Here is a 20341-nt window from a genome sequence, read left to right as displayed (position 1 = left end):
GCGTGTCGCGGTTCCGGCGCGCGGATAACGCGCCCCGATTGTTGTGATCGCGCACTGCCGGCGGACAATTAATCTCGGTTCGGCCGGTGGCTGCACGTGCGGCCGTGCGATTTTCTCATTGGATAGGCACGCAAAGGCACGAAAAAGGCTCAGTCGCGGTTATCGCGAGCGGTCGCAAAGCGAGTCGGTGGTACCGCGGCGCGTAAGTGTTTCTCGAGTGGCGACCGTAACGGGAGGCTAATTGACTCCGATATGAATGCAAAAGATGAATATATATTATCAGATATTAAGACATAATAATGATAATTATTTCTACATATCATGTGTATATAATATATTAGGGGTGCCGCGAAAGTGTCTTTTCGTGTTTTAAAGCCTTCAATTTCCGTGGTTATAGTAGGAGTTTTTAATTCTAATCCAGAATTAATTTAAAGTCCAGCTTAATTAACAACATTTCTTTATTGTCTATATCAACTTTTATTAAGATCGAACTTACTTTTGGAAAATGGCAACGTTTAGACCAAGTGAAGAACACGGAAAAACGGAAAGACTTTTCGGTATCCCAAATATAAAGTGAGATCTATTAGAGAGAGAGAGAGAGAGAGAGAGAGAGAGAGAGAGAGAGAGAGAGAGAGAGAGAGAGAGAGAGAGAGAACAAGTCGGGTATACATTTTTAAGCACATTGAGTGCCGCGACTGGCTGGCAATGGCCATTACGATACTATATCGCGTCTCATCAAGTTACGCAGGAAATACGATTAATTGCGTTTTTCAATGAACCTTTTTACGACCCACAGAGAGCGAGTGAATACGAGGTAAATGGTACGTGAACGTTTCGAATTACATCCATTCGCCGTATTTTAGGTAATTCAATCAGCACTAAAATTCTCGCACCGTCGATCAGCAAAATTCGAGTGCAGAGTTTCGCCCCGCGTCGGGGAATCCAACGGAGGATAACGAGGACGCGTTTCGCGCGCGAGAAAAACCGTTCTTCATGTGCACGAGGAAAAGTAGCCGAACGATCGAGAAGTACCTGAGGCGTGAAAAGTCGATTGGGGACGGCGCCGGAGAAGTATTTCGCGAGGTACATTCAGTCCGCGGCTGCGATCCGCGATCGGAGCCGCGATCGATGAGTCGCGGAGGCCCGCCGTTAGTCGGCCGTCACAGTTTAACGCTTTTCGGCTTCCGCGAGCGTACACACGCACGTGAATACGCACGCGTCGCCGCGCCGTCGTCGTCGTCGTCGGCCGATCTCCGCTGGCCGAGTGGAATTTCAATATCCGCGCGCGCAAATGGAACAGCTTGGTCTCATGGCGTAAAGGTCACCAACCGAGCTTGGTACGAGCCGGCGGGCGGCTTGACGATGCGCCCTGGGATAGTCGTAGCGGTCGGAGGAGCGGTCGTTACCCAGGCTAAGTGGCCGATCGTTACCGTGACCGAGGCGAAGTGCTCCATATTCGCCGCGCTTAGCCTCGTCGAAACAGCCCAACGAGATGATACACGCGGATGCGCGCGTCGCGACAGGGACGCAGGAGCGGCGCTTTGGGACGGAAGCGTCGCGAACGTCATCAAACGCCTTTCTTCTTTGCAAATTCCGTTTGGCCGACACGAACGTTGCTGCAGCCAGCTTGAAAGTCAGAGAGGCGCGCATGTAGCTGTCGCTGTTTGCCGTCGGCTGATCGCTCAGTCGAGCCAGTCGGCTCAGAGACGAGCGAAATTCACATGACTCCGCAAGCACGAGATCATCATCCGCCATATTGCGAATATCCTTGTATCCTTTTTCCCGCGACTTCAACTGCGACTGAGTCTGAGAGACCCGTCGCGGTGATGAAACACGTTGACGCGCATGGAAGACCGCGCCAGAGAGACCGATTTTCTTGATTCTCCCGATGCTGTCGCAGTACTTGTACTTGTTATCGCAGGCATCTCTCTGAGTCGTGCGTGGGTGTCGGAAGTTTGTTAATTAACGGAATAATAAGTCGGAAGTGGCGGGATTTTTGCGGCGGGACAGGGGAGGCTGGCAGGGAGTTTGACGCAACGCGCGGTTCTGCCCGCGTACAAACGCGTTTCCGTCGCTCTTGTCGCGCGCGGCAACTCTCCCGCGGCTCCTGCGTGGCGCTCATTAGGCCGCATTATCCGGAATTACACGGAGAAACCGCGGCGCGTTGTTCCTCGTTTGTTGTGTCACGCTCGTGTCGTTCTCTCTCCCGCGGCGGCGACGAGGGACGACGTGCCGTCCAATGGTATTGCGCAGATTCGCGGAGATTGCACGGGAAACTCTTGCGAGAGAGAGAGAGAGAGAGAGAGAGAGAGCGCAACGCACGCGGAAGCGCGCGTCGGCAACAATGAATCGTTGAAATAATTGTCCTTTCGTAACTCGCTCGTCGTCGTCCTCCTCCCCTCTCTCTCTCTCTCTCTCTCTCTCTCTCTCTCTCTCTCTCTCTCTCTCTCTCTCTCTCCACGGCGACGGCGGAAGGATTCAGTAAGTCACTCAGTCAGTAGTCGGCTATTGAGGCGTGGGATTGAATCTCGAGGTGCGACGAGAGCTAATGAGAGCTCGTTACGCAACGAGCGGTTCGTTTAGAACAGCCATTTATCCTTACGGTTCTCTAATGATTATCGTGCGCGCGTCCTCGGCGCGAGTCCTTGCCGGGACGCGAGGTGTGTGTGTGTGTGTATATGTGTGTACATGCGACGCCTTTCTTGCGACATATCCCTTTTTGCGGGCGCAACGTTTTCGAGGACTCTGCGCTTCGCAACCACTACCCACGCTCGTTAATTTAGAGGTGGGCTCCGTTTCTTCTCTCTCTCTCTCTCTCTCTCTCTCTCTCGTTCTCTTTTCCTCTCTCGTATCCCCTCTCGCACTCTTCTCCTCTCTTCGCTCGTCGAGATGATTAGTACGTTCTCGCGCGAAGGTGTCGAAAGCGAACGCGCGCCTTTTCTACGCGGCCAGAACAATGTTACCGGTTCGTTATCGACGTCGTTAAAAACGATGCCGAGCCGGCGATCGTTAGTCGCGCCGTTCGCAATACACGCGGCGTGACGTCACGGTTTGCCGGGGCATCGGCGAAAAAGCGACGGCGAGGACGCGACGATGAGAGATATCCGCGGATCGTAACGCTCGTCACCAGCCTTATCTCGCGCGGTTAAGCCGTTCAGCATAATTAATACCGTGTGCGTGTGTACGACTCGCAGCCTGTGCGTGCGCGTGTACACAAAGTTGTTAGCGCCGCGCGATAAATTTATGTGCCGCCGATGAATTTATTTTCCCGCTCCGGGAGACGTCCGTCCGCGCGAGAGTCGCTCGTCGCTCGCTCGGATAGCCGCCCGGATCATTCCTCTATAAATACTCTCCTTCTCGCTCGCTCTCGCGCGATAACGAGCGCGAGACCAACTCGACATTGTGCGGCTTAAAAATCATACCAGTCCGCTGCCACACGATAACCACACGAGCGCGCGCTCGACGGGAGGAGATACGCAAGATACGCAAGGGAGAGATTCTTTAACGACAAAGTTCTTCTTTCTCCGCGCTGCTTGGTTGGTAGGGCGAGCGGCCGGCGGGCTGGGAGGGGGGGACTGGTCGCCCCGGTCGTCTTGCCCGAGTCTCGGCCGATAATTAATCGGCGCGAGTATTGGTCCTACGGATATAATTAGCGCCCCGATCTCCTCACTGGGTCTCGGAACACTCTGTGTGCTCCTGCGCGGGGATCTGTGCACTTCGTTGAAATTCTTCACGAAGTATGCATTTAATCGCGCGATCGAACAGCAGCCGCGCTCTCTCTCTCTCTCTCTCTCTCTTTCTCTCCCCCTCTCTCGCATCCTCGCTGGTTCGGGCCCTTCTTTCCCACCCCATTTTTTCCTCCGTCCGTGTATCGCGATATCTAAAGCGCACTTAATTGCCTTATCGCAACAAACTTGCCCGTGTAATTTAGCATATACGCGAACTCTTTGCGCGAGGCCTAATTAACTGCACACGCTTCTATGTTGCGGAGAATTATTATTTGAGGAAAACTGGTCTCCCTCTCTATCTATCTATCTATCTATCTATCTTTCTCAAGCGCACACGACGACGGAGATAATATTATATCGCGAGTTCCTCGTCGCGTTAATCGGCTCCAGACTTGGAGGTTCCACGTCGTCGCGATTACCCCTGACTCCTCGAGAGAGAGGGAGAGAGAGAGAGAGAGAGAGAGAGAGAGAAAGAGAGCGGATCCTCCTCGGCTATCTGTATCGCGTAACGAGGATTTCGTCCCGGCGCGAATATACGGCGAGGGTGCACAGCCGAGCACGGCGCGGCTCTCGCGGGTCAAAGGGCAGCACGTTTCTCTCATTATGTTCTTCGCCTCTTCGAAATCCTAACTGTACAGTGCGCGCTCACCCCGCCCAAAGAGCCACCACCGCCGCCGTCGTACATGGAACGTGGTCGATTATTTCGCCGAGCCCTCGACGAGGGAGCGTGCGAGAAGGTCGAACCGCGCGCGCGCGATGCGCGCTAAGGGTCTCTTCGGGAATCGGTCGCCGTGATTTACGACGACGGACGCGGACGGCCGCGAAACTCCGGCGTCGGCCTCCCCCTCCCCCCCCTCTCTCTCTCTCTCTCTCTCTCTCTCTCTCTCTCTCTCTGCCTTTTTCATTCTTCGCAAGGCGTGAATTACGATTTTCGCGAAGCGTGAATTATGATTTTCGTTTCGACGAGAAATGGAATTTCGAAACGAAGTTTCAACGCGTGCGCGTACCAGTCGGACAGATAGGACAAGATAAAACGCGCGTGTCCGTCGGCAGAAATCTTTTTCCAGAAGGAGGGAGAAGAAGAGAGTCCGTCAGGCTGTGCTCTTCGACTTGTTTCGGGGAAATACACGGGAAGGAGGAGTTTTGCTCCAACATGTACATTACGAGTAACACGTTTCGCGTTTCTGAAAGGGAAGACACGCGCGACGTGTGTGTTTGCAAATAACCCTGTGTGTGTCGAATTTATTATAAACATTAACTCTCTCTTGCAGCGGCGCCTATTACGACTCGCGTTTTACCTCGCGTTTTACCGCCGAACGTCATGACGTCGCGCGTTTCCCTCGTCTGGCGCAACTCGGCGCGCGCGCGCGACGAAATGGACATTTGTAATCAGCGGACGGAAAAATTGCCGCGTGCACGGTCGAGGGATCACCGAAAAGAAGTCGAAATCGCTGCGCGAGTTCCGCGATCGCGGCCGCGCTCTCACGTGAGAGACGCGCACGCGCGATGCCAAGGACCGGGGCATCACCCTCCCCCGCCCTGCCCCTCGCGCTGCGCGGATGATCCACGAACGCGGGATGCATGTCGGATAAATACGTAACCCCGAGGTGCTTTCTTAGAACGTAGGGCTTATTAATCGGCGATAATGCACGTGCCGAGGTTGCCACGTGATAGCGCGGACTGGAGTCACGCCATCGCGCGAGGCGCTGCGCCGCGCCGCGCCGCGCCGCGCCGCGCCGCGCCGTCTAATATACGACATCGACTTTTCCGACGTGTGCACGACGATAGAAAGTATCTCGAGATTTTTCCGCGTTGCATGACGGTATAAATAACTCGCGTCCGTGTGTGGATGTGCCTGCGCGCGTACGTGAGGGACGCTCGCGTGGGCCGCGCGAGTTTCGCTCGCTTTCGCGAGGAAAATTGCTCTTTCCGACGCGCGCGCGCGATATATATGCATTTCCCTCTCCTTCATCTCCTCGTCTCTTCTGCTTCCTCTCTCGATAGCGCGTCATTAGCTAATCAGGTTACGTCTGTGATAAGCGTTTGAATTATTACTCCTGGAATGAAGTCATAGACGCGCGGCGGACGTGAGGTGGCTCGCTTGTAAAGATAAGAGAAAGAAAGCTCGAGAACGCGTGTAACGCGCTATCGGCCGATCTTATCGATATTTATTGATCGAGATTAGAGCGGGACGTTGAAAAAGTGCGCCGTGCGTCCAGTTTGGAGGCAGTATTTTAATTGGCGCGCTCTGCGCCGCCTGGCGGTTGATCATGATAATGACATTTGCGCGGGACGGCGGATCGGTTTGCGGAACTGCTCGGCATCCGCGATCCGTTAACGAAACTAATCTCAATTAAGTCCGGAAACCGATAATGAGGTCCGACCGTGCGCTCGCCGCCGTCGAGATCGGCAGCGCGGCTACACGAGCAGTCGCGACTTATCTACTTTCACATTCCGCCGAGCGCGAAACGATTTGCCTCCGGTGCTGTATTAACGGGCTCTAATTGCGAGTGCAATAACCCGTCCGTATTCGGCGGCGATTAATCTCATTTGTCGGGCGCGCCGCGCATTTCCCGGCCCGCGCCCCTATACGTCGATGCAATCTCGCTCGCGAAAAATCGCTCGTGATTGATCTGCAATTAACCCTCCGAGAGCGGAATTACGATCTCGATCTGTCCCGATAAGAGCTCGTCCGCGCGTCTCATGTTTTAATTATCGGACTCTCGTCGCCTTCCTCCGTCGTCGCCTCCCACTCGCTCTCTCTCTCTCTCTCTCTCTCTCTCTCTCTCTCTCTCTGTCTCTCGTCCGTTGGACACTTCCTCGAGAAACATCGAGTTGGTGAATTTTCCGAACATGGCGAGGCTGTTGATTGTCACCGACTTCTCAACTAACTACGTATTTTAATAAGAGCCGTGGGACCGAGAGAGAGAGAGAGAGAGAGAGAGAGAGAGAGAGAGAGAGAAACGAACTTTTGAGGAGGATATATCTTCAGAGACTGACTGTATCCCTCTTGTTCTCTCTTTCTTTCAGGACGAGGAGCCCGTCGTCTTGCCGGTGGTCGCAGTCCTTCGTCGAGGCATCGAGGACCTCAAAGGTAAGTTCGAGCGCGCGCGCGACCCCGTGAGAGTCCCGACGTGACTGGTCCCGCGGGAATTTTATTTATTAAGCGGATTAATTACCACGATTAGTTACCCGGCCGGGACACGCGTGCCCTTCCTCGTGCGCGCTCCCTCCGCGCGCAAGGACGCGGCGATTCTCGCGGGATATTCGAGATTCCCGTGGCTCACGACGCCTCTGGATAAGCAGTTACTCACAGGTAGCGGTCTCGCGCGAAGATTAAGGGCTTATTACGACTACGACGGACGATTAATGAGCCGACTACCATAGCTTTACGCGGCGCGCGAGCTGCCCCGAGCCGGCACCGGCGCGGCGCGTCGTGCAGCAAAATAAATTCGTCGGCTTCTGATTGCAACAAAAAGCGCGCGCCGCGGGCGTGGCGCGCTATTTATCGCGGCTTCATTCAAATCTCCGCGAGGCGGCTCTAATCGCGCGCGCGCGCGCGCGCGTCTCTCGAGCCGTGCGCGCTCGATTTCTAACGAGTCAAACCGGCAGCCTCGTTAATAAAGAGCACATTATTGTTACGATCGATATTAAATACGCGGCCCTCCTCTGCGCACGCGCGAGCACCCCGGAGGATATCACGGATGCAACGTCGTTGATTCGAGTCCGCCTCGTATCGATGAAGAAGCGCCGATGGGCCGAACGCGGAAATCCCGGCGACGTGTTCCTCGTTAGGGCGTTGATCCCTGCCCCGATACTGGGTGAAAGTTCGCCGCTCGGTGTCGCGAAATTTACCGGCCGTTAATTGCCCGTTAATTTCGACTCTGCTCGGGCCCGAGCGGGCCGAAGGATTCTTTCGCGGAAATCGAAGGTAACGGTGCGCGGGCATTATAAATCACGTTTGCCGGGATCGAAAGAATCCTCGGTTTCTTCTCGGTTTGTGATTAATAGCCGCGGAAAGCGGGGAGGGGGGGGAAGAAGACGCTGGGCAGTCAGGAAAAGAAGGCAGGAAGGGGCGGGGGGGAGGGAGGGAGGGAGGGAAGAACGGTACGAGTTTCTCGAACGCGCACGGCGCGACGGTACGTGAGCGAAAACCGCGCGTTCGAAATTCGCGTGCGGTTGCGCCATTAGATAATTTTAGATAATTCACAGGGACTCCTCGAGGGAGGAGAGAGAAGGAAGGAAGGAAGGAAGGAAGAGATACGGCGGCTCCGAGAGATACTCGCTACCCGGCTGTTAAACGAAAGCGAGTCCGGCGTGTGTGTAACCGACTGCGCGCGAACTCTCGCGCACGGATTCGCCGCTTCATAATCGCCGTCTCACCCGGCTCGATGACCTTGAGGTGTGACCTTCCTTTGAATCGAATGACCCTGGCGGAGACCTCGCCGCGGCCGGGGTCCCGCGAGGGCGAGTAACGCGTCTTTTCGCCCGCGGCGGCGGCGCGGACGCGAGCGAGCGATCACGACGATGCGAAGAGACGCATTACCGGGCGGCGCGCGAGGCATTAAAGCCGCGTTTAATAAGCGGTTTCGTCTTTCGGTTAGCGCGACACGCACGTCCATTGGAAGTCGTAATTAGTGTAATTGGTGACGGCCGTTCGGCCGACGCAGCGCGCGACGTCACCGAAGTTCATCGCCTTCGGCAGACGCGATTGAAGTCTCGGAAGAGAGGAGACGCGCAGCCCTTTCGTCCCTTTGCCATTTCCTTCTTCTTTCCCCTCTCTCTTTCTCTCTCTCTCTCTCTCTCTCTCTCTCTGTCTCTCTCTGTCCGTCTCTCCCTCGTCGCTGTGATATTTTCCTTATTTCCGTTTCTGCCTCGTTCCTCGTAATCCCGCGCGTCGTTAATTATTCGCGACGTTGTTTCTCTTCTTCTCCCTCTCTCTCTCTCTCTCTCTCTCTCTCTCTCTCTTTTTCTCCCCGTCTCCCTCCCTTCCGACCGGTTCTCGAACGGATTGCCGGCGATCTCTCGCTGCGACGTGAATTATCGACCACGAAAATTATTTACCTTAAATTAAAAGCCAGCGACGGGACAAACTGCCGCGACGGCGTAATAAAATCGTCCCACCGCGAGGTCCGCCTTGGGATTCCTCCTGTTTCCCTCCTCGCACGGATGCCCCGCTCCCCTCCCTCTCTCGCTCGCTCGCACGCGCGCGTACGTGTACACGCAACCAATTCAGATCACGAACGGCTACCTTCGCTACGCTCCGCGAAAAGAAATTTAACACTCCTTAGGATCGTGTTCTTCTATTTCCCCGAGAAAACCGGGCTATTTAGGTAAAACGAGCCATCTCGCGGAGAGCGCATTAGAATCACGCGAGACTCCGGTGGAGTCGCCCGAGGCCGCGCCGAGCGCAACGGAAGCGCGGCGATATCATTAGTCGCACCTGGGAGCGAAGATCGCGGAACACACAGCAAAAGAGTGGAAACGCGCGCACCTAACCTATGCGTATGCTGCGTGCTGGACGTCCGTATCAACACGCGCGCACACTCGTGTACGTATACGCAGGACGTCGACACGCGGGCGCGAGGTTGAGGTATTCTCGAAACCGCCGCCGCCGCCGCCGCCGAGTCGAATCGCGCCTCGCGACAAATTGAGAAATTAAAACAAATCCGTCCACGACGGGGACGAGGGGGAGGGTAAAAAAAAGTTGTGAGAAAACGATTTGCGAATTCGCGCATAAGCACACACACACACACACACACACACGCACACGCACACGTACAATTCGTCTCCACGCGACGAACTTTCGTCGTCGCGCAACGTATCGTTATTATCTCAATACTCGTTAACCAGTTGGTGTAATTATTCCGCGATAACTTATCGACCTGGCCGGTCGGCTGGCGGCGTAGGCGTGTCGCGAAAGCGAGTCTCGTTATAAATATTAATTAATCAATTAATCGCACATAATGCGCGAGTATTTCTTGTTTTTAATGAGTACACTCGTTACGGGAATCCCCGCGGATATCTCGTCGGTCGTAAAATATAAACGGGGCCTATGAAAACGAGATTGATAATAAACGTTAATTAGATGATTCATTACGGGCCCGTTGCCCGCACAAAGTTACCGTGGCCAATTAAATTTATCGAAAATTACTTGCCCGCGCGCAAACGCGGCGGTGTGAGAACGTTCGTTCGCCCACGCGATCGCGTAACTTTCTTTCGATGAAACGATCCTGCGCAACTTTCAGATTACGTGTATCGTGTCTCGTTCTGTTACGCTAAACATATAAAAAATATGCGAGCGACTTGATTCGACAAAAATTGGTCGATTCCCTCTCTCTCTCTCTCTCTCTCTCTCTCTCTCTCTCTCTTATCAATCTGCCGCACGAATTTTCCCTCGAGAAAACGTGTACGTGTAAAGTATTTCCCTGATAAAGCATAAACAACTACGTTATACGGCGTAACATAATTTTTCCTGGAACCTTCTCCGAAGATGCATCCCGCCAGGTACACTTTCCCTCTCTTCCTCTCTTTCTCTGCCGTTTACAATCTTGCCCCTCGAGAGTACGTGCGCGACAAAGTTGTATCCTTCGCGCTCGTCGCAAGCCGCGGCGTCGCTCGCCTCGAGAGTCGGCCAACAGGACGAGACACGCTCTCGCAGTTATCATTCCCCGACCGTCCTACGGCCCGGCGGAGACGATCTCGCTGAGAGATCCTGCCGGCGCGTGAGAAAGGAATTATTGCTACAAAGACATCCGTTATGGTCGCGCGCACCACGCCCGGTAGATACCAACCGAGGACGACGAGTGTGTTACGTGCCGTTTCGTTGGCTACGCGCGCGCGTACCGCGACGCGTGGAATACGTTTCTATACTGGATGGTGCGTGGCGCGCGCACACATACACACACGCACACACACACACACACACGTTCTCGCACATGGGCAGACTACGAGCGTGGTGCGTATATGTCCTCTTTCGCACCGGCGCGGTGTGCTCTTAACGCTCATAGAAAACACACTGACCCCGACGACGACGACGACAACGACGACGACCACGACGCACGGTCCGCCTCTTCAGGGTTGAGTACGCGCGATAACGAGCGGTGCGCGAATGTAACGCGCCCGCGACCGCGATCGTGCGTGAATCTTAAGACGCGTTGCGCGGTTCCCCCGAGCGACTTAATTATACGAGCCCGTCGTGGTACGAACGTTCCACTTAGGCAATGTTACGACGTCATGGACATCATCGTGGATATGCTCGAGGTCTCTCAACATATAGTTAACCCTAGGGCCGGGCCGAGTCGAGGAAATCGAACTGAAAGTCCGCCTGAGAAAAGTCCATCGTGAGAAAAATTACATATTGGTGGGAAAGGGAGAAAAAGAATGCACACGCGAGCGTAACAGCAGCGCAGGGCCGCCGAGCGCGACGTAATTCGCGGATGTGGAGCGGAATAGTAAAGAATATATATAATCGGATAGAATAGAGAATGGAACGCGATAAGATGGGATAGAATAGAATGGAGAATAGAGATACAATCGAAATTCCGAAAGCGCGCTCTCGCCAACGCGCGACGTAATCTCTTCCTCGGGCGCGTCCCTCCTCGCGAGACAAAGAGCGACGACACCGCGAGCGAAATGAGGCGAAGCGGTCGAAGCGTGAAAAGGGCCTAACGCGCACAGGGGGATATGCGTGCGCCAAGTACGCACGCACGCACGCACGCACGCATGTACGCGCGCGCGCGCGCGTGTGCGCATACGTGCCGAGCCGAGCTGCTCGTCTTACAGCGAAATCGCAGCGTTCTTCTGAAACCCGCGGGCCATTCGAATGCAAAGGCCTTCGTAAAGCTCGTGATGCATTGCCGGCCGATAAACGTTACTCCGGAGGGCCCGGCGGAGGAAACGACTTTACGACTCCGCAGCGAGGAAACGAGCCCCTGCGCGATATCCCTTGTCTCGTGAAGGAGAGAGAGAGAGAGAGAGAGAGAGAGAGAGAGAGAGAGAGAGAGGGAGAGGGGAAGAGAGAGAGGGAGGGGGAAGAGAGAGAGAGAGAGAGAGAGAACCCGCGGATCGATCCGCGAATGCGTTTGCGAATGCGACGCGCACCTTACGCGGGACTTGACGTCGCGAAGTAGGACGAGCTTTTGGTCAAGATCCATTTCCCGAGAGCGTAATTTCCCGCCGAACGACCGGCCGTGTCCGCTTGCGATCGCGCCCGAGATCTCTCGCGGACTCTCGTCTTCGACGTCCTCGCGAAGAGCTGGGAAAGCTGCGAGAAACCTGCGCCCGGCTGATTCTGCCCGTATCGTTTCTGGCGATCGTAATAACGCGCGATGTTAATCGCCAGAAGAAATCACGAGTCCTCGTCGTCGTGCTTATTAATATTGATGTTTCCACGGAATATTTATTATTACCTTTTTCGTCCCGATGCAGCACCCGCGATGATTCAGTGTTGCTTCTGCGACAGGTGTAATTAGTTTCTTTCCAACGCGCCAATTAATTGACTCATAAAAAGACTCCGCCTCGGTCTCGATATTACGCGTATTATGTTATCTCTCTGTTGCGTAATCAGGCTCTCTGAAGTCGTGTACGATCGGTTAGAAGATGAGGCGATTGTTAAATGATCCCCACGATCAAACGAACCCCGTGATCCTCGTAATCACGGCGCGACGACTGTTATTCCTCGCGCCGCCGGATGAGCGATGTGGCGACGCGGGGTTGCTTTATTCGACGTACACAAGACGATGCGCGCGGCGAAGTCGAACACGCGGGGCCGGGCGGGGTAAGTTTTTTTGCGCTCTCACCACGCATTGCGTAGCGTCGCGAGAGCGGGTTCACGCTCTGTCGCAATACGGCCGAGATCGCGGTCTCGCCGCGGCGTTTATTCGACTTTCCATTTCGCGTCCGATACGTAGGTACGCGCGTATAATACATTATCGGGCTCGTCGCGCGCTTAAAGGCGCCGCGCATGCGATATTATGCGCGCGGCCGAATATTTATGATCGCGGCGGGCCGCGGGTTTACGGCGATCTCTCGGTTGACGTTAATCACTCCGGGAAGGCCAACCTCGAAAACAAAAAAAGGAGAGAGACGGAGAGAAGTAAAAAGAAAAGAGAGAGAGGGGGGGGGGAAGAGCAAGGGGAAGACAAAGAAGCGAAGAAGGAAAAAGGAGAGGAGTGTCATAAATTTTTCGACCGGGTACGTTTCTCGGTACGGTTTAACGGTGGAAAGGGAGAGAAAGGGGAGAGAGAGAGAGAGAGAGAGAGAATGAGAAAGAGAAGGAAAGAGGAAAGGGAGAGAAAACACGGTGAACAATTAAAAGGACCACAGGCGCCGAAGTATAAGTTGAATAATCGATTATATTTGGTAAAACATTTACAAGGTAATAAGATTTTTTTTGTCATTCAACGTGTGTTACATTTACAGGCAAGGCATCCTCAAGAACCGTACCAACTCTACAATATAATCGTAGTAATGTGTATAATGTTACTTATAAGAAAGTATGTACCATCAAATTATATCGTTATCGTTTACTATCGATATTAATAATTAGCTTTTCCTCTTCTCCCTCCTTTTACGGTTTTATATCACTACTCACTCATTAGATTCTTTTTCTTCAGGAACAAATACATATTCATTTATCTTTTTTTTTTCTTTTTTTCTCGTCTCTTCTTCCCTCTTTCTTTCTTTCTTTCTTTCTTTCTTTCTTTCTTTCTTTCTTTCCGCGGTCAATGTACATCGATTCTTCCGCGACTATACGAACGCGGCGGATCCGCGTTTCTCCCGCAGCGTAGGCAAAAAATCAAGGTACGACGGACGCTTCTTTTATCGAACGTAGGAAAAAAACGGAGGAACAGAGTACTAGTGTCGCGACGCTTCCACGGCCATGATGGAGCCGTGATGAACCGCTCCTCTATCTCGTCTCCCTTCGTCTTTCCCTTTTCCTTTTACTCCGTGCTTCGGATGTGCGAGATCGTGGGTCCTGGGTTTCCGCCGAGAAAAGCGTGCACGCGACATCGATCCGATCCGATCCGATCCTCGTGAGATCGCGAGAGACAGAATGTGGCAAGTTTGCGATACAATTGATTTCCCCTCGAGAACAAAAATCCTCGAAGAAACCCACGAACTGTAGTATACCGCGTTTAGGCTTAATCGTAAGTGATCGTTAATCAGCGGAACGCGCCTAGCCAACATTTTATAGCTAGCACAGAATTCAACGGGATGCTTCGTGGGATGAGTGTGGGCGGTTAGAGGGGCAGGTGGGGGAGGAGAGAACATGTAGTAAAAGGCGAGGAGGCTCGGTCCTCGCGCGCGCGTGAGCAGGCTATTGATCCGAGATGGACTACGCGTAAATATTACAATGCTAGCGGTAAGATACGATATGAGCTGTCGATACAAACTGTCTACATTCGTGAAGAAGTGCGTACGTGTGACGCCCGCTCGAAACCGACAGGGTTCCAGCAGGGCGGAACGGAGATCGGCGGGGGGGAACGGGAGTGACTGAGCTGAGGGGATATTTACGTCGTGCATCATACAGAAGCATCATCGTGACTGACAATACACGATAGAGCGATGATAATCGCTATTTAGACTATTGCACTGTTTGCGTGTGTGTGTGTGTGTGTGTGTGTGTGTATACACCTGTGTACCTGATTAAAAACCGTGTTCGGATTATCATGAAACGGGAGCGGAAAATCGTATTCGGCGCGCGTGTGAATTTGTATATGTGTGGCGGTATATCTGTCGCAAAGAGTGTACTTGAGCTTGAAGAAAAAGAAAAGAATAAATTGAAGAGATAAGAATTAGTTTCAAATGACCAAAAGATTTATTCGGTATTCTCACTAAAATGACGCAAAACATTATTGGCGAAATCGATCGCAGAAACGGGAAAGGAAAAAGGAAGTACGACCTTTCTTTCGCGTTTGTCGTGACGATAAAAAGTCGTGACTCCTGTAAAATCTCCAATGAGCGCATGTTCACATTCACCTGTGATCGCATACGCACACACATGCATACACTCACAAACACATACATGCGTACGTTCACAAACATAAACACACACACACACACACACACATTCACACCCTCATCCTCACACTCTCATTTCATATCTTTCTCTCTTCCAGTCTCTCCCTCTCTCGATTTCTTCTCTCTTTCGCTCTCTAATAAAATTCTCTATATTTTTTTTCGCCTCGTTCGTCTTTCTTTTTCCCTATGTACTTTTCCGCTCGCTTATATCTCCCATTGGAAAAATGGAATGTTCTGCACTCGAAGTTCGACGGTGACAGCAACCGGCAATCATACGCATAAACATATTTTACATTTACATTATATATTTATACGTACTCTTTCGTCTTGCATCTAGTTACTTAAGCAACTTAATAACCGTAATCTATATATGCATTCCGACAGTGTGTATAAACTATGTACAAAACAACGACAGAATAGACTTAACGAGCGAAAACTTTCCATGGAAAATGGGGTTGGAAGACGGGGCGAGATGTGTGTCTCGCTCCGTCTTCTCGTTTCCCCGATTCGCAGGAATCGATTCGTAGAGATTATTTTATTTATCTGACGATCTGAGAATTTCGACGATAATGACGACGAAGACGATAATAATGAGAAAAATGTAATAATTATTAAACATGACGACGTGGATAATATATGATAAACATAATACAATAATAATAATAATAATATAATAATAATAATAATAATAATATTAAACGTACTTACATCATCAGATATATACAATTATCACGTAAATCTTCGCGATCTTGTATGTATCCTCGTACGATTAGCTGACGGAGAAAATAAATTCACGATCTTCGCGAGAGGTGAACGCATCTTAAGATATAACGAAATTGAAAAAAGAAAAAAAAAAAGAAGAAGAAGAAACGCGATTCTTACTGCGCTACGCCTACAATATTACCGATAATAATTAGTGTTCTTTGGTAACACAATGCTGCGTCCGGAGACCACGAATACGGTTGCAACGTATTGTCCGATCGTGACAAGATGGTCCCGAAATTATACTCCCGACTCACTAATCCCTTCCTCGCCTCCGAGACACAACCTCGGTATGACTATATTAACGCGTTGTACACAATTATCGTTAATCAATTAATTAATCAATTAATTAATCAATCACTTCCTCCGACGAAGAGTCCCTTGGTTGCGAAATCTCGTCGAACGGGACGCGACGCGAAGCAACGCGACGCGACGCGACCCGACCCGATCCGTCGCCGTTACAAAAATCCATCTTGTCCCGCGACCTATGTCCTTTCTATGTACACGTGTATCGATGCGCGAATGCATCTTACTCGTATGTACATGTAATCCTCCTCCTCGTAGAATCCTCCCGAACCGAACAGTTCACTGCGAAAGTGGCGAAAGATAAATTCCGAAAATTGGCATAAAAAGTCGGATGTGTGTACATGTGTATTACATACATATATGTATGTTCGTAAACATATACATATAAACGTAAATATATACATGTGCATGTCACATCGTGCCGTCCTGTTTACACCGGATATTTAATAAATTTTTCAAAAATTTTGTTCGCACCCACTCTCGACACAAATGGCACGATTCACTCGAGTACTCTTTCGAGGAACATCAAAACACATTCTCGCACGGGAGTATATATATTATGTATACATATACACACACACATATATATATACATACATACACACACACACACATATATATATATATATATATGTATATATATATAATTCACGTAATATGTACATAACAACAGACAGATTTTTAGCGAAATTTTAGTATCTCGTAAGAACACGTGACGGCTCTTCATCGACCGTATCGAAACAACGCGACTTGCAATTGCGAACTGGACTCACGACAACGCGCCGCGAGAAGAGCGGTTGTTTATTCTTCGCGAAGCTTACGAGTCAGAATAGGAAAAAGTTGCAAGCGCAGGATGTTCTCTCGCGTCTCGTTAGAAAATATTCAGCGTGCGTTTTCGAGAGAGAGAACGATGACAATTATATATCCGTTATCTCCTCCGGGCTCTGTGTCTTCTCACCTTACCTATGGTTCGCGTTTGCGCGCAATCGCACTCGCCGCATCGTTCTTTAAGCTTACCAGTAATTAAGTAAATATCTCATTGTTCATCTTTATGTACACCCTGTCGAATAGTTTTCTTAAGCCTAGAATTAGAAACGTCGGGGCGACGCGCGATAATGAAATACGCAATTATTTATTATATATTTATGGAACTGGTTTTCTTGGCGTTTCCAGCCAAAATATGTTAACAATATAGAAAGATTCCGCGTTAAATGAATCGCACTACCACCGGGCTCTTGTACCTTTGTCCCCTCTACCTCAGTCCCTTTCGTAGCGATGTCAGCGTTTTTTCACGTCCGCCGCGCCGACTTTTCGTCGAGGAACAATCTCCTCGTGAACTCGCTACGAGGCAGGCAACGTTGTAAACGATTCCGAGCGGTTACTCGAAAACTCTCGTTGGTGAATACGGTCTGGTCCGTCATTAGGTAGCTATCGTTATCTAGCGTTATCGTCAATTCGATCGCCGCGTGCCGCGACTCGCCGAAATGGACCATTTCGCGGCTAGTATAAGGATAAGTCGACGAAGAGAGCCATGTTGCCGACAGTCGGATAGCGCCGAGATGCGTGCGAACGAAACGTCGTCTTGCGAATTCATCGTTGAATCCACGATTGGCTACTCTCGAACGGCACCAACAACGGTCGTGAAACAGTGCCAAGCCAAGCTCGCGATATTTCTCCTTTTCTCGCTTTCTCTCTCTCTCTCTCTCTCTCTCCGTCCCTCCTCTCTCTCTCTCTCTCTCTCTCTCTCTCTCTCTCTCTCTCTCTCTCTCTCTCTCTCTCCCCCTCCCTCCCTCCCTCCCTCCTTCTCTCTCCGTCCTCTCTTGGTCGCTGTGTCTACGACGAACCAAGCTGTGAAGCGCCGGCGATGTAAATGTAGCTCTATGGTTGCTGCAGCAACAATTGTTCCAGCTCGTCGGCGGACCTGAGCAAGAAGGCCGCGGACTCCCGATATCCAGTAATAAGCTGCTTCACCGCGGTCATCTCCGTCGCGTTTAATTTGTGACTTAGCAGCGGTTTAGTGTTCTTCATACTGAGATCCGTCGGTCCTACAAAACGCAACACAAGTTCATCATTAATCACACTGATCGCGATGATTCTTCTTCTCTTGCCCTCCCACTCTCTCTCTCTCTCTCTCTCTCTCTCTCTCTCTCTCTCTCTCTCTCTCTCTCTGTCTCTCTCTCTGTCACTCATCATCAGCAGCATGCATGCGTCCGATATCGCGCAAAAATTCTCCTCTCACGCGAACGTCATCGAAAGCCGCACATCAATCGCGTCATTGACCCGGAACGTTGTAACCACCGCGAGACAGAAAAAATTACAGGCGGGCGGTTCTTAAAAAAATCGTATTAAGCGAACTATCCCACTAATGAGGCAAGTTCATTTGCGAGGATCGGGAGATTCTGGAGAACGAAAAGCGCTTGCGAAGGGTCCGCGAGTGATCTCGACTCGGCGATTAAACGTGCTCGCAACTGAGGATAATCAGGAGAGAAAACGACGCGAAAGAAGCAAACTTAGAAGGACACCAATAACCAGGTATTACTTGGTGTACCGTTGCTCAGTAGACCCGACGTGAAGCTCTGGGTTGGGTACAGTCCGGCGGAGAGGGTCGGCGGCACCGATGTGGGCCCGGCGCGTTGGAAGGCCTGGCTGAAGTTCGGTCTATACATCGCGGTAGGCGCACCGCCGCTGGCAACACCATTCACCGCCGACGAGCTGACTATCGTCGTTTGGCTGAAAAACGAGAATGAGATGCGAATTAGTGATAAGAGAACCGCGTGCGTCGCGATATTAGTAGTACAGCTCTCCTCTCCCTCTCTCTCTCTCTCTCTCTCTCTCTCTCTTTTTTCTCGCACCGTTGAGAATGCGTACCCGCTTCTCGAGACGCCCGGTGAATTTTTGTGCCGTGGCCTTTGACCGGCCGAGGCCTTTTATCTGGAACTCTCGCCCGATCCGACGGCGGGAATCTCTCGACGAATCCAACAGCGATAATCGGCGCGGTTGCGCGCGCGCGCGCGCGTAGTAAATTGGGTCGGAATTCAGTTAATTGTAATCGCCCGCGCGACTCTTCTTGCGGACTCTTCTTCGAGAAGAGAAGAAAGAGGCAGGAGAGGCGGGAGAGGCGGCACGTAAACGTGACAAGATTCGTCACGAGGAGCGGAATATTCGATCCGAAGGAAGGTTTATTTCTGCGCCTCTCTCGCCTGCCGTCCGCCGAGCCGAATCGGCCTTGACGACATCGGGCCGCGCGGACACACGCGCGCACGAGGATTGCGAAACGATCTCGCGAATGGGAGCGACGTATCTCGTGCGCTCGTGCGGACTCCGGGTACACGTCGCCAGCGAGAGAAAACGCGCAGATTTCATCCGGCGTCTGCGTAACTAAGTAGTTCATCGTACTGACCTCATGAGACCCTTGTTGTCCGTCGGTGTGAGTAACTTGGACGCGGATGCGAGCGACAGCGGCGTGGTGGAGAGGGTACTGCTCGGCATGTTCGCCAAACTGGTTAGCGGTGTCAGGGACGTTAGGGATGCCGGTGGTGTGTCCTCCCTCTTGCCCGGAAGTGCCTTAACCGATGTGCTTGAGAAGTGGTCCATGTTCGAGCGAACGTCCGTTTGCTAAAATTGACGAGCATCGACGTTAGAATCGCGCGAACGCTCGCATCTCATTCTCGTGGAAAGATCGTACATCTTGTCTCTCTCTCTCTCTCTCTCTCTCTCTCTCTCTCTCTCTCTCTCTCTCTCTCTCTCTCTCTCTCTCTAGCGCTCTCGGGCTCCTTATCTTTCTCTCCCTCAATCATCGATCAGTTTTACTCGCTATCAACTCGAAGCACGTGTGTGTCGCGATTAACGAGAAACACGCAGACGAAGCGTTCTAATACGATTCGTGAGTTTTACGCGAGAGCGAGAGAGAGTCGCGGGGAGGGTCCATTTTTTTACGCCGGTAACGTAATCGTAATCATATCGGCCCGTTGTTCGCGACGAGCTCGCGAAATTCCTCCGGCAAAGACAGAGAAAGAGAGAGAGAGAGAGAGAGAGAGAGAGAGAGAGAGAGAGAGATCGGTTATCAGTCGCTTTACATTTTTCTGAGCGTCCGACCCAGTTTCGGCTTAATGCCGATCGAAAATGGAAAACTTCAGAGTAATTATTATTTCAGCCCGCGCCAAAAAGGTCGCCTCGACGCTTTTTATAGCGTCATGCACTGCATATTTCGCAATGAGATTCTCTCTCTCTCTCTCTCTCTCTCTCTCTCTCTCTCTCTCTCTCTCTCTGTGACCCCAGACAACGATGCAGTCGAGAAACTAGACCCTGCCGTAAGAGTAACCCGCGGGCTGTTGAAAAGCGACGTTAACGACGCGAACTTTAGTATGCCCGATGTTTGGATGTTGAAGAGTGATCGCGCGCGCGCGCGCGCGTGTGCTGATCGCCGCGATAAACGGTACCTGCTGAACCTGATCGCGATCGTACACCTGCTTGTGAACGACCCGGAGATTCTTTTTCCTCATGATTGATACAACGGACGG

General features: G+C 51.7%; 1 protein-coding gene and 1 long non-coding RNA gene across 9 annotated transcripts in view; one reads left to right on the top strand and one right to left on the bottom strand.

Annotated features, from left to right (window-relative positions):
* Positions 1-20341, top strand: part of LOC112589015 (uncharacterized) — a 139981-nt gene that overhangs the window by 118951 nt on the left and 689 nt on the right. The window contains exons 4-5 of the long non-coding RNA XR_003113190.1: positions 6759-6822; positions 7941-8130. This is a non-coding gene — a long non-coding RNA (uncharacterized LOC112589015). The remainder of the gene's footprint in view (positions 1-6758; positions 6823-7940; positions 8131-20341) is intronic.
* Positions 17619-20341, bottom strand: part of LOC105186238 (nucleolar protein 4-like) — a 76615-nt gene continuing 73892 nt past the window's right edge. For 6 of the 8 annotated variants that reach the window (XM_019842832.2, XM_011146300.3, XM_025300632.1 and 3 more), the window contains 3 exons: positions 19222-19436; positions 18361-18551; positions 17619-17866 (listed from right to left, as the gene is read on the bottom strand). In XM_019842832.2, coding sequence (XP_019698391.1) covers positions 17700-17866; positions 18361-18551; positions 19222-19436 — 573 coding nt within the window. In that variant the 3' untranslated portion in view covers positions 17619-17699. The remainder of the gene's footprint in view (positions 17867-18360; positions 18552-19221; positions 19437-20341) is intronic. The other 2 variants (XM_019842833.2, XM_019842834.2) reach the window with 1 other exon arrangement.

This window comes from Harpegnathos saltator, unplaced genomic scaffold (genome assembly GCF_003227715.2).
Source record: "Harpegnathos saltator strain DR-91 unplaced genomic scaffold, Hsal_v8.6 scaffold38, whole genome shotgun sequence".
In the NCBI taxonomy this organism is placed as follows: Eukaryota; Metazoa; Arthropoda; class Insecta; order Hymenoptera; family Formicidae; genus Harpegnathos; species Harpegnathos saltator.
Note: the sequence above shows the minus strand (reverse complement) of the source record. Positions and strands in the feature narration are given on the sequence as shown.